Source organism: Artemia franciscana, chromosome 10, assembly GCF_032884065.1.
Source record: "Artemia franciscana chromosome 10, ASM3288406v1, whole genome shotgun sequence".
Classification (NCBI taxonomy): Eukaryota; Metazoa; Arthropoda; class Branchiopoda; order Anostraca; family Artemiidae; genus Artemia; species Artemia franciscana.
Window position 1 is genome coordinate 8,511,245 of NC_088872.1, and position 13,265 is coordinate 8,524,509.

The 13,265-nt window shown below is 36.1% G+C and overlaps 2 protein-coding genes across 4 annotated transcripts in view; one reads left to right on the top strand and one right to left on the bottom strand.

The window, feature by feature from the left end:
* The first annotated feature begins 3,694 nt into the window (after positions 1-3,694).
* Positions 3,695-13,265, top strand: part of LOC136031739 (phosphatidylinositol 3,4,5-trisphosphate 3-phosphatase and dual-specificity protein phosphatase PTEN-like) — an 80,348-nt gene continuing 70,777 nt past the window's right edge. For all 3 annotated transcript variants that reach the window (XR_010618573.1, XM_065711446.1, XM_065711445.1), the window contains exon 1: positions 3,695-3,787. The gene's annotated coding sequence lies outside the window, so the exon portion shown is untranslated. The remainder of the gene's footprint in view (positions 3,788-13,265) is intronic.
* LOC136032368 (uncharacterized) lies at positions 5,545-6,201 on the bottom strand. Its single transcript, XM_065712691.1, has one exon. It carries the CDS (start codon positions 6,199-6,201, stop codon positions 5,545-5,547), a length of 657 nt encoding a protein of 218 aa, XP_065568763.1.

The window sequence follows — 13,265 nt, forward strand, 5'->3', positions numbered from 1 at the left end:
GCCTTTAAAACCAGGGTTTCCTGATTATCAAATAAAGAACTGCTTATCAATTAAAACACTATCGACTTCCTTAAGAAATGAACAAAGAGACCTTTTGCTTTTGTGTACATGAATTAATAAAGTATGAGGGGTGTTTTTCGAGATATTCTAGGTATTGTTCTTCAAAGGTCTACATTGCTTCTTTCTTCATATAATTATTTGTTTGTTGGGTTTTTTTTTTCGAATCGTGCAACAGAGATCTTCTGATTTTATTTCTTCAGTTGATCTTATTTGTATTTACCATTGTATTTCTTTTGAGATATGATCTTGGTCTTTTGAAGATTCTCTCAATTTTTCGCTAGTTCTGTCTTAAGAAACTTAGCTTCGGTGTCCACCAGCGAGTAAATTTGCTATTACTGAAACGGTTTTTAGAGTAATTGAATGTTCTTTAGATTTTGTTAGTTGCAAAATATGACAGATATTTTAATTTTTATAATTTACTGAGAGATTTCAAAGTCATCAATATCTTCCAAAAGCAATTGTCTAAAAATATTTCGACGGGTTTTTAAAGTCATATCGTTCAATGCTAGGGCAAGGTTGAAATACATCTTCGCTAAAACTACGAATTAACGACTTGCATATAAAGTCAGATAAACATGGAGCAATATAGTGTATTCTACTTTTGAAAAATCCTTATAAGCTGATATCTGATGGTCATTATAGAAGGGTTAGCTGTAGAAGTACGAATATAAATAATAACGGACGGATTGTTTACGATGGTCAAGGAGTTAGAAGCCAGGAAGTTTTCTACTTCAAGAATAAGCAGAACCGATGGTTATTTCTTTATTTCCTAAGTAAAATATGACCGTAACACGCTCATTAGCAGTTTGATTGGATAAGCTGGGCAATTTATGACTTATCTTCACAAAATTTGATGCACTGAAAAAATTTTAACCCTTTAATAGTTTTGGTAACATATATATTTATTATGGATATGTGGAATTTTACACTGCTTATCTACAAAATATTCCTGAATTAAAATGACATCCTAATTTGTTCTTTTCAAGTCTTTACATAAAGTCATTTTAACACCCCCACGGTGTTTCAGTGACCCGCTAGCGCTGTAAAAAAAAAAACATGTTTAGTTTCAAGCCCTTTTTTGGAATTTTTTTTTACATTTTTGCGGGCACACAAAATTCGCACGCATTTTGGTTTCACAATAAGATTTAACTATTAAGGTGAATTAAAATAATAACTGCCATTTCAGAATTAGTATTAAAGACAAATTTTCCTTACGAGACAGTTGTTTTTGTTTTAGTTTTTAAACGCGTTTTTAGGTTTTTGTTCCTATGGGCCGTGGTTTGCTCTGATCTCTGTTCGAGCCTGAGCGTGAATTGTTTTACTGTCTCATTTATTATATTTACCTGTATTATGTTTTCCTGTTTGAAAGTTTCATATTTACGTGTCTTACATATTCAAATATACAAAGCTGAAGGATAATAATTGTTCTGTTGTAAAAAGGGTACATAATAATTAACCAATGAACAAAGTTTATATCATCCGAGTTAGCTTTTACCACTTCAGATAAAAAAGACTGAGTTACATTTTCTAGTCGTATTGTTGATTTAAGGAGGTTGGATTTGAATGGGGTTAAGTTTAATGGGGGTTGAATTGAATGGAGGCTGAGTTTCGAAGGGTTGAATTATATAGGATTGGGCTAAAAATGGGTTGAGTTACATGGGGTTAAGTTAAATGGGGTTGAGTTAAGTGATGGTTGAATTTTACGTGACCTTGGTTGTTGTATCGGGGTTCAGTTGAATGTGGTTGGGGTTGATTCAAACGCAAGTCAAGCTAACGCGGATTGAGTTAAAGGGGATGGGTTATACACGGATTGGGTTGAATGAGGCTGATCTTAGCGGGTTGAATTAAATTCGGATAAGTCAATTGAGTGTTTAGTTCCATGGGAACTGAAGTATTTCCTAATCCATTTCCCTAAAAAATACTTTCATTTAAAAAGGTGAAATACATATTTAATTACTCAAAACATTGGAACTAAAACATATAAGGAATAATACTCAAAAGAAGATTATAAGAGTAGCCACGTGTGTTTCATTCCGGTTTCTATTCATAAAAAAAAACAAGAAAAATTAATTCCAAACCCTTGTCAATCTACTTCACTTAAGATACAATATATTTGCATATTTTCAACATTAATGTTTTCCAAATCTATCATTTGCAAGTTTTTTTTCTCCTGTAGGTCAAAATGGCACTTCCAACTGAGTAAAGACGCTCTAAAGGAGCAGACACCGTAATTTGCATGATATATTCTGTGAATAGTTTTTGAAATCATTGGTGAGTCAACATTTTTCCTCTTGTGTTCAAGGAACTGTAGGATCTCTAATTTTAAAAAAAATGGTACATTTAAACTAGGTATCATCTTTAAGTCCTTACCCTTCCATGAACAAAAACACCCTCTGTATGAATGATTTTGGTTGTATTTTTAATCTTTGACGTCAGATAGACCTTGTGCTTTGTCCTTTTGTTTAGTAACTGTAACCACAAGTCTCATTTCTATAAGGAGATAATCATTCAAAATTGTTCTTCAGTCTTCTAAAAGCCGCTAAGTCTTGAAATAGAGGTGGTAGAAAATTGGAATTACAAACTCCCTCAAGGTTTTAGCCTAAAAGTCCATAAAAGGCTCTTGTCAAAAGATCCAGTGGAAAGTGCAGCCACCAACTTTTAAATTGCTCTCCTTTTCCTCTACGTCATGTTGGTAAGGATTCGACAATAAATATTTGTTTAATGAGGTGGTCGTTGGAGCGAAGCAAAATGTTTCCAAGCCAGTGGAGCTGCCAAACCTGATGACGCTTGATATTTTGTCTCAAGCTATCGTCGGATATGTAAGCATATTGCGTCTCAAGATATGTCGGTAAACAGCGTTGTTGGAAGTCTGATTTGACGTCTGGAAGTGTAAAATTTAACCTAGGCAGTGGTGGTCCAAAATCTCTAGAGCACCTCCGTGAGCTGCTTTGATGGACCTTGATTCAATACCATACAGTAAGACTGCCCTAATTGTCGACACATATGCTTATCTTCGTTTGCAAGCTAATTTCTCTACAGACCAAGAGATGTTTGCAAAGTTAAGCGAAACTCCATGAACTCAGACATATTTTTATTTGTTTCTTGATGACATCCTCCCTTTTGGGTCTACCTCGGGTTCCAGATAAACGAAAGTATCCACCTTTCAAGCGGGGGATTTCCACAATGATTTTCATTCAAGTGGATCAAAGGCGACGCCAAAGTATATAAATATGTTGATAAAGGGAAATTTGTATCTCTTGCATTGCTCCGTGATCAGGCGATGGACAAAAATGAGTTTTGAGTATCCACTGCCATACCTATATCTGGACTGGTTTTACCGTGTTTGCTTGTCTCCTAGTTTTTGGAATCTACATAGTAGAATGGCAGGAAAAAAAGCACATAAATACTTATTTTCAATACTGCACTAGAAGTGTATCTAAATATTTACTAGAGACAAATTGAGAGTATTTAAATGCATATTTTTAATAAACGCATTTAAAAACTATCCTATCATTTTCCTTGTACCTGCAGGAGTTTCCAAGGCAACCATTTAGCCAAAATAACAGTATCTTTGCTAATTCGGCATTTCTGATAGTGAAGTGGCAAGTAAGTCAATCTTTGCATGGTAACTCATGGCTGCATCCCATTCATCATGCATTCAAGAAAAGAGGAAACAAGACAAAGAATACAATTGAAATCTCAAGGCATCCAAAATTCCTCGCATCCCGTATGTTACATGGCAAAGCTTATGTATATTTGTCATTAGTGAACGATTTAACCGGAATATCTCTATTAGAGCTTTAAGAGCTGCATATTTATATGCACAGCCCATAGCTTAATAGCATGCCCATTAGTATAGCCTATAGGCCTAGCACCAGCAGGTCTCAAAAGACGCTGGGATTCTACTTTGTTCCCTTAAATATTGGTAAATTTAGAGTTTTCCCATTGTTTAAATTGACAGAAGGTGTATATACAACTTGATGTGTCTTCATGCTCTTCTATACCACTTCTATTACACAATTTGTTTTGAACCCTTAAAGTGATACCTTACTCCTTGTTTGAAAATCTGGTAAAATTCTAGTTAAGTGACTTCTTGCTATCTTGGAAAGGGGTTAGGTTAGGAAAATGAAACTTTTAGAGATGGGTCTACAGGCTAAAGTATATCATGGGAAGGTATTTTAAAGTTCCCACCTCCACTACTTCTCCCTCTGGCAGGCCCTGAAATTTTCCTACATGACAAGTCTATACCTATTGAAATTTTGACAAAACAGCATTTTACCTTAGTTTTCAGTTACTAGTTGCTTTTTCTCTGCCTTTAGTTCTGAAAATACAATTCCTGTTATTTGAGTATAATTTTGAGCCATATCAATGTTTTTTTTCAAAATTGAGGAAATGTATTTGCATATCTTTAAAACCTTATAAATTGAAATTGAGCAAAGTAGTGAAGCTGAAAACAATTTTGTTGTACTTCATTTCAGCAGAAGATCTATTTTGCAAGGTTTCACTTTTATAACACATATATTTTTAAAGGTCAGGGCCCTCTAGAGGAAGAAGGAGTAGAGGTAGGTACTTCAGAATACCTTCCTGGGACATACTTTAGCCTACAGACATATCCCTGAAAATTTCATTTTCCTAACCTAACCCCTTTCTGAGATAGCAACAAGTCACTTAGCTAGAATTTTACCAGAAATTCTGAAAACAGTATTAATTTTATTTTCCCACTATTCAGAATAAAATGCAAAATGTAGGCTATAGGGTATTCTTCATACATATTCCACTTCTTATTTTGCTGATGGTTCTTCTTTGCCATTAAATCAATTTGAAAAAAGCAATAAAATGCATAACTTGGGTAATATATATGAATATTAGGGAAGCAGGCAAAGTGAAGCACTTTTAGAAATGATGTAAGTAGGCTAGGCTATTTAGAATATTTCTTAAGTTGTTTCCAGAATTTCTACATTATCACTAGAAACATTATACAATTTTTTAAATTAGGCCTAGCCTTGGCCAATCTAAAACATTCTAAAGTACTTTTTAAAATTCTTTACCTTACCTTAATCCATCTGAGAGCTTTAAGGTCTTCCAGACCTGTAGTGCTCTTGAGTTGATGACTGCCAGCTGAACCTCCACTGCTTCTTTTCTCCTACTCTTTGTCAAGTTGGTTTTTGAAGGACTGGATAGAGAGAGCACTGACAATTCTCTCTTACATCTTACAATTTATTCTCTTCTCTCTTCTTGAAAACTCTTCTTGAAGACTCTTCTTGAAAAGAATGATTGGTGAGTTTTAGATTGGGAGCTTGACTTGGGTAGCTTCTTATAGTGTCCTCTTGTGTTATGCTGGCTAGTACCTACTGAGATTGCTGCCAAATGTTGCTGACTTTTCATTCTGCAGCTTGTAAGTAAGCATCATATTGCTGCACCATCATTGGTAAACCAGAGTGAGTAGTTTGAGGTACTTGAGGTGGTCCTCATATGAGGTTGATGCTAGACTTTTATGCATTTTGTTGCTTGTCTTTGTATGTTTTCAATGAGCCTCACTTTTTGTTGATAAGAAGGACCAGCAAGACACATGCCAAAATTGAGATGAGGTCTGACAAGAGCCTTGTATAGTTTTATAAATATAGATGCATGTCTGTTGTTGATGGTTTGTTTTAGTAGTCCAAGACTAGAGCTTGCATAGGAAAATACATGCTGGACATCACTGTGAAAATTAAGTTTATCATCAATAATGACACCTAGATCCCTTTCTTCTGCTCTGTTCTTTAGTTGCTCTCTTACTTTGGTGGTGGGGTTGCAGATCATGTAGTTTGCCATTGGGTTATTGGGTTCAAGGTGTAATACACAGCACTTTCCTGCATTAAATTGGAGAAGCCAGTCATGGGTCAAAACTTGTAGCACATCTATGTTGTGCTGGATACTCTGAGGGCATGCAATACCAAAGAGTTTGGCATCATCAGCAAACAGGTGCATGCCATTGTCAATATGGTTAAATATGTCATTGATGTAAAACAGAAAAAGAGTTGGACCCAGTACAGTTCCCTGCAGTACTCCACTCATTACTTCAGCCTTGTCAGAGTATATTGGCTTGCCATCTGTAGCAAATAAGCAAACTTTCTGCTTGTACTTTGTAAGGAAATTCATCAGCCAGTCTACAACAGCCTGATTGATGCCAATACTGGATATTTTTGAGTGCAGTCGACTGTGAGGAACCTATCAAAGGCCTTAGCAAAGTCCAGAAGGAGCAGGTCAATTGGATATCCAGGGTCAATTAGGTCTGTGATTTCCTTGTATGATTCCAAGAGGTTTGTTTCAATTGATTTCCCTGACTGGAAGCCATGCTGCTTAGGGGACAAGATCTTCCTGGTTGTCAAATGCTTAAGGATTGAATCATTGACTATGCACTCAAGTATTTTGATGACAACTGAGGTCAGGCTAATTGGCCAATAGTTTTCATGCTTGGAATGATTACCTTTCTTGAAAACCAGTGTAATGTTGTCTATTTTCCAGTCTGCTGGCAGCTCTCTAGAGGTGAGTGATGTTGGGAAAATTCTCCTAAGTGGTTCTGCTATGATAGCTGTAGTTTCTTTTAATAGCCTGGGATGTAGGTTATCTGGTCCTGGTGATTTGTTAGTATCTAATTTCTGTAAGTGTCTGATAACCTCTGTAAGCAATAGAGTGATGCTTTCCATTGGTGATCTTACAATGTATTCAGGTGAAGAGGGTAAAGGACCATTGGGTTCAGTGGTGAAAACAGAAACAAATTGCTGATTTAGTGAGTTTGCAAGCTTGTTGATATCTGTTATTTCTTCATCTTCCTCAGTTACTAGTTTCCTGATGCCTCATCTATTTTGGTCTTGGCTAGAGACATATTGCCAAAATTTCTTTGGATTTGTCTTAGCTTTGTCTGCAAGTTTAGATTTGAAGCTTGTGTATAAATTGCCTGCTAAATTTTTTTATTATAGGTTTCTTGCTATCCTGAAAAGTAGTTGAGTTAGATAAATAAAGCTTTCAGCAATGAATACAGAGCCTATAATACAGTCTTGGAAGGTATTACTAAGTATCTATCTCTATCTTTCCTTATTTTTAGTGCTTAGAACATTGCATAGCCTCATTACAGGCTTATGTCCAGTCAAAATTTTGACAAAAACATTTTACCTTAGCTTTGTATTCTCAGTGTGTTTCATTAGCCAAAAAATTTTTAAATGCATTTCAGGCAGATTTTAATCCTTGGCCTTTTTTTCTAACTCATAGGATAAAATTACAAATCTCTAAAACTGTACAAGTCTAGATTAAGTGAAGTTATGAGGCTCAAAACCAGGGGTTTAATTTGCTATGGGACTGGGAGGGAGGAGAGCAAAACACTTGGTAATGGTCTAGATTAGGGGATATTGATTAGTAAACATGTTAAGAAAACAATTCTTACTTCATAATATGCAGAATAATTGTAGTCAACATATTTTTTACTGCAGCTCTACTATACTTAACCCTGGGAGCTAGGGTTTTCCCCCTGGAAAAGTCCCTCATACACAAAATTGAGCAGACATGGAAAAAATACAAAATAGCTACCTGAAAAAGTTGATTAGATGTCCTAAGGGGTAAAAAAAGGACCATATATCAAAAATTAGTGTAGGACAGGTGCTGGTTTGGTCTCCTATCACTGCCAACTTATAAAAAAGGACTAGAACTCTCAATATCTAATCAAATGAGCATCTTCCAAAGTTTCTATAACTATGAGGGGGAGGTTAGGATAGGGAAGGGGCAGAATAAATGCTGCTCATTTTGGGGTTTAGTCTTACTCTTTCCTTTATAAAATATTCCCAGAAAGCAAGAGTGATTAAATATCAGTTTCTACCTCCAACCCCTCCCCCTACTCCTTCTTTGAAACTAACTCTTCATTTACCCAAAGGCTCAACAAGAGTTAGGATATGCTTGGGGCTTGTTGCCCTCCAATCACTTCTTGCTCTTATTAAGGAAATTAGAGTTTTTAATTTGCAATTGAATGAGCCCCTTTTGAAGTTAACACAGTCACCCCTTCCATATGAAGTTCTTTTGGGAATAAATAAAAAATAAATCATGTAAGCCTTATGCCTGTTTACTATAGGCAGTGTGCATTGCCTCTGGCTTCAACAGGTTAGTAAACTTTCTATTTCCTTTCTAATGAACATCCAAGATTATCCAGGAGGAATATGGAGGGATACTTAGCACCCTTACCACCCCCACTAATGTGCAAATATTTATTTCCCATGTATTCTGTCAATGCATCTCTCTTGTTTCAACCCATGTACCCATAAATTGAATAAACTGAGAACACTCTCTCATTAACGTTCTGTCATTCTATTGAAAACTTCAAAGGTGATTTTATTATTGGAGGAGATTTCAATTTCCCAGAACTGATCTGGAAGGATGGGTACTCTTACAACTCTACTGCCAATAACCTGATTTAGGCTAGACCATTCATTGAGATTGTACACAACCTTTCTGCCTACCAACTAGTTGACCAACCAACTCAGTTTTTCCCTTCTCAACAACCCATGGTGATCTGGTGTTATAATCACCTCTAAACATCTTGTGAAAAGTAAATGCAAAAGACAGGTCTACACAGAGAAAAAGGCAATTAGAAAGGAGCTAAGACTTATTGACTGGGATGAGCTACTTCAGATCAATGTTCACAACCAGTGGGAGAAATTCATGACAGCTCTCACCAACATTCAGAGTAGAAACATGACAAAAAAGCTGGTTGACCCCTAGCACTAAACCATATATGACCCCTAACATTAAAAAACAAAGAAATTGGAAGCTGCACCACTGGAAAAAAAGGAGATAAGCCTGGTCACTATGAAAAGTACATCTAAGCTTAGAACAAACTGCAAAACTTAACAAAACAACTGTACTAGAATTTCAAGCTTAGACTTGCCAGTGAACACAAAAGTAACCCAAGAAAGTTTGGAATTATGTGTCCAGTAAAGACCATGCTAGGTGCTGTGTTAAACACCTCACTACTGATGATGGAAGAGAAGTGACTGTCACCCAGAAACTAGCAAACTTACTAAACAAGCAGTTTGCTTCTGTCATTACAATACAACCAGACAGTGAGCCTCCACCCCTCCTAAATACAACATACCATTTCTCATGAGCATGTTTGTTATCACTATACTTATGGTGGAAAAGAGGCTAAAAACCTTGATGCCAACAAATTAGCCAGTCCTGAAATCCACCCAAGGTTTCTCAAAGAAACAGCCACCAAGATTTCTTCTGCTTTGTGCCATCTGTTTTAGTTTTCTCTCAACAGCAGAGTTGTTCCCTCACCATGGAAGACCACTTATATTAAACTTATATTCTAAAAGGAGGACGAATCTAAAGCTGAAAAATGCAGACCTATAAGCCTGATGTCTGATGTCACTAAGGTTTTTAGAGAAAATTGTCAATGATGCACTTCTCAAGCAGCTTGTTTTCCACAGCATTATCTCAGACAAACAACATGGTTTTCTTCCCAGGAAGTCAGTTGAAACCAACCTACTCATAACTTATGAGCTAATTACTCAGCTTCTTGACAGAGGATTTCCTGTCAACCTAATTCTTCTAGACATTGCCAAAGCCTTCAATAAACTCCCTTTTAGTCATTTTCACTCCAAACTTACAGCTGTGGGCATTAACAAAGTGCTAGTTGACTGGCTTATGGACTTCCTTGGCTGCAGAACACAAAAGGTTTGGCTATTTGCCACAGATGGAGAGAAGGTCTATTCAGCCCCTTGCCAAGTTCTGAGCAGTGTCCCTCAAGGAACTGTCATCAGACTAACCTTACTCCTCATATGCATCAATGACCTGGTAGCTGAAACAAGAAACCACCCAGCTCTTTATGCTGATGACTCCAAGCTATTTGGTACTGTGAACAACAGTAGCCTACAAGCTGACCTTAGCCAAATTCAAGCACAGGCAGATAAGTGGCTTCTATCCTTGAACATCTCAAAGAGTATCAATCTTCATTTCAGCCATGGAATTCACAGCACGAATACACCATGTATGGTAGAAAAAGACTGTCTTGCTTCCTACTTCAAGTAGTGGTAGAAACTTAAGAGTCCTGTTGAATGACAGTTTAAAATTCAATGACCACAATGTCAAAGCAGTTATGAAAACAGACACAAATTGGGACTCTTGAAAAGAACCATCAGTAGTCAATCCTCCAAAGTTTTTTTGAAACTATACAAAGTTCTGGTTAGGCCAATCCTGGATTTTGGAACATTCTTGCTGATCCTTTCTACAAGACCAACATCCAGCTTGTTAACCAAATGCATTGATGGTTTATGCAGTCACCCCTACTGCAGTAGATTACAATCTGCTAACCTCCCAATACTTGTTTTTCAGCATAGGTATAATGACATGATGCTCACCTACAGATACCTCCAGCAAGCAGACCAGAAGCTGTTCACCTTATCTCCCCACCAAAGACAAGGACATTCCAAAAAGCTGTTCAAATCCACCATTAACACCAAGGTCCAACTAGATTTTTTTAGCCAGCAAGTAGTGAATGGCTGGAACCAACTGAGCCAAGAGACAGTCTCTGTAACCCCACCTGTAGAATTCAAAAAGAGGCTCAAAAAGAAATGGGAGGTCAAACCATGAAGATTCCAGTGGCAAAATCCCTCCCAGTCCTCAATACCATAACATTCTTGGAAGACAATAGAGAGTCAGCCTGGAGGATGATGCAGCTTATCATTCCTAACTGTCTTGCATGCTTAATCCAAAGTTTCTGTTTGTGCAGTTGTGGCAACTCTGAATTGCTGGAGAATGGTTCTTCAAGCATATCTGCCATGTGATCACTCTTACCAAGTGGGCTTAAATGGCATCCCTCCAGCACTCTCAAGTCCTGATGGAGTATCACAGACCCTATGGAGCATCACAGTTCTTGCATATAATTTGCTCCAAAGTGCAAATTAAGGTATGGTAATTAAGGATAAACAAGAAACCGAAAAACAAGAGTAGCAGGTGGCAGAATATATAAAAATATACAATTTTGGCTATACATTTCTGCACTAGGGGAGTTTGGCACATTAGGAAGGGAGTGGGTGCGTTGTCAGAGTAGCAAATGCTATATTTTGGAAGATGAACTTTCCAAGAACAGTTGGATATGCAAATGGATAGCTTAGAACTTTATAACATAGAAGATGGATAAAATCATTTTAAGAAATTAGTTTGTAAAGATATCATTTAGAGGAAAGTTTGAAAAACAACTAAGAATATTAGTGAAATGTGTTAAGCTTGGTGAAAAGAAGAATGACTTTGTGTTGGGACTTTCCAAGGAATAGATTTTATAAAAATATGAGGGAATCAGGATGCATTAACATGTGAAATAACAAGTTGTAAAATGGAGGCTATTGATGAAAATTGCAAAGAATCTGGAAAATGCACCCAGGCAGCATAGAAGTAAGATATTTGTTCTGGCATGTTAAGAAATTAAGAATTAGTAGTCAGTCTGGATACTAGCAAGAGATATGAACCAAGCCAGGGAAGTTTTAAGGGTAATAGGCAGAAAATTTTGAGAATTTGTTACACCCTGGTTATTTGGTAAGATGTGATATAAAATAGAAAAAAAGTTTCAATACTTTAGAAGTTAGAGAATATTTGTTTTGCAAGGAGGAATTAAAAATGATACGAGAAGAATCGGAAAATAATAAAACCCCAGGCTCATGTGGTGTTGTAAATGAATTTCTGAAACACAGTTTTTGCAAAGTTAAGAAATAAGATACCAAATTTGTTCCAAAATCCAAGAAAAAGATAGAAAAATAAACAAAAAGGACAACAAGTCACCAAACTGACATGTTTGAATAATCAACATAACATTATATTTTACTGAGCATGTAGAACCTTCCTGGGATAATTATTGACTTTTATCTAATTATGTTACTTTAACAGCAATTTTTCTGAAACAATAATTTTCATCCTCATATCCTTCATGAATGTCAAACAGTCTTGTGTCAACCTCTTCTCTGTTGGTCAAGTTATCATCAAATAAAATAGTTATTGCTGAATCCATTGATATTTTCAAACAAAGACTGGATGCTGAGCGTTTTCCCAGAGAGTGTAAACTTGACTGGGAAGCTATTGATCATCCAATTGCACCTGGTTACTTAAGAACTTTGAAAGCAACTCAAATCATCAACTTTGGAGCTCCACAAAGATAAATCCTTAGATTGTTCTAAGCTGCAATTTAAGGTAACAAGAGGGTCAGGCAATGAGTGTTTTTCATTCCATATGAATGACTTGCTCATAGTGGAACATGGACTAAAAATTTCACATACCTGAAGAATCCTCTCATTATAGACAGTGGTGCCAGTAGGGGGTGTTTTTGCACCTAGATTTAGAAAAATACATTTGACCCCTCCTTTTATCTTGGTGAATTGTTGCCTCTGCTAATAGATACTTTTTTTCACCATTCAATTATTCTTGAGTGGCAAAACATATAAAATTTAAGGCAATGCAACTGCTAAAAATCTTTAGCTATAATGGTCCATATAAACTCCTTTTTGAGAAAACATGTTACCCAAGTTGAGTCTCTTTTCCATGTGTTTTGCAGTAAATGCTCATAGTATGGCCAATTGGCAAACCCAGATAAAGAAACTGACTCAGAAAGTATGATCACATGTGAGCTCAGGCTGGGCAGAGTTATTCCATAAAAGGATTTTACATTTTGATATGCTAAATTTCAAACCAGTTTTATCATATTCATCATGTATGTACAATATTTTGAAATTTTATTCTAAAGAAAGTAAAGTTATAGACAAGTTTAAAAAACCATTTGCAAACCCAGCTAGTCAATAATATGCCAATAAAGCTAATTCTGCCACTAGAATTCACTATATACTGAGAAGAGGGACAGCTGAATATTGTGAATAGGATTTTGATATAAAGGAAGTTCCTAGTTGTTTTTTTTTTAATAGCTAACATTTACTGCAATTCAAGAATTATTATAGCAATGAAGGCTCCATGGTTGGTTTAGTATACAGACATAGCAGGTACACAGATTCTCAAAAAAAAAATATTTGACTCTTTCTCTTAACTCTACTTCTTAAAACAGTAAAAAACTATAGTGTAAAGAGCAGGGCGTTGAAGAGGAAAAGCCCCTTTCATATACGGAGTAATTTCTGTTCGTTTTAAGTTTTAATGTCGCTCCTTACTTTCATTTAAAAAAACTTGTTTTTTTATCTAAT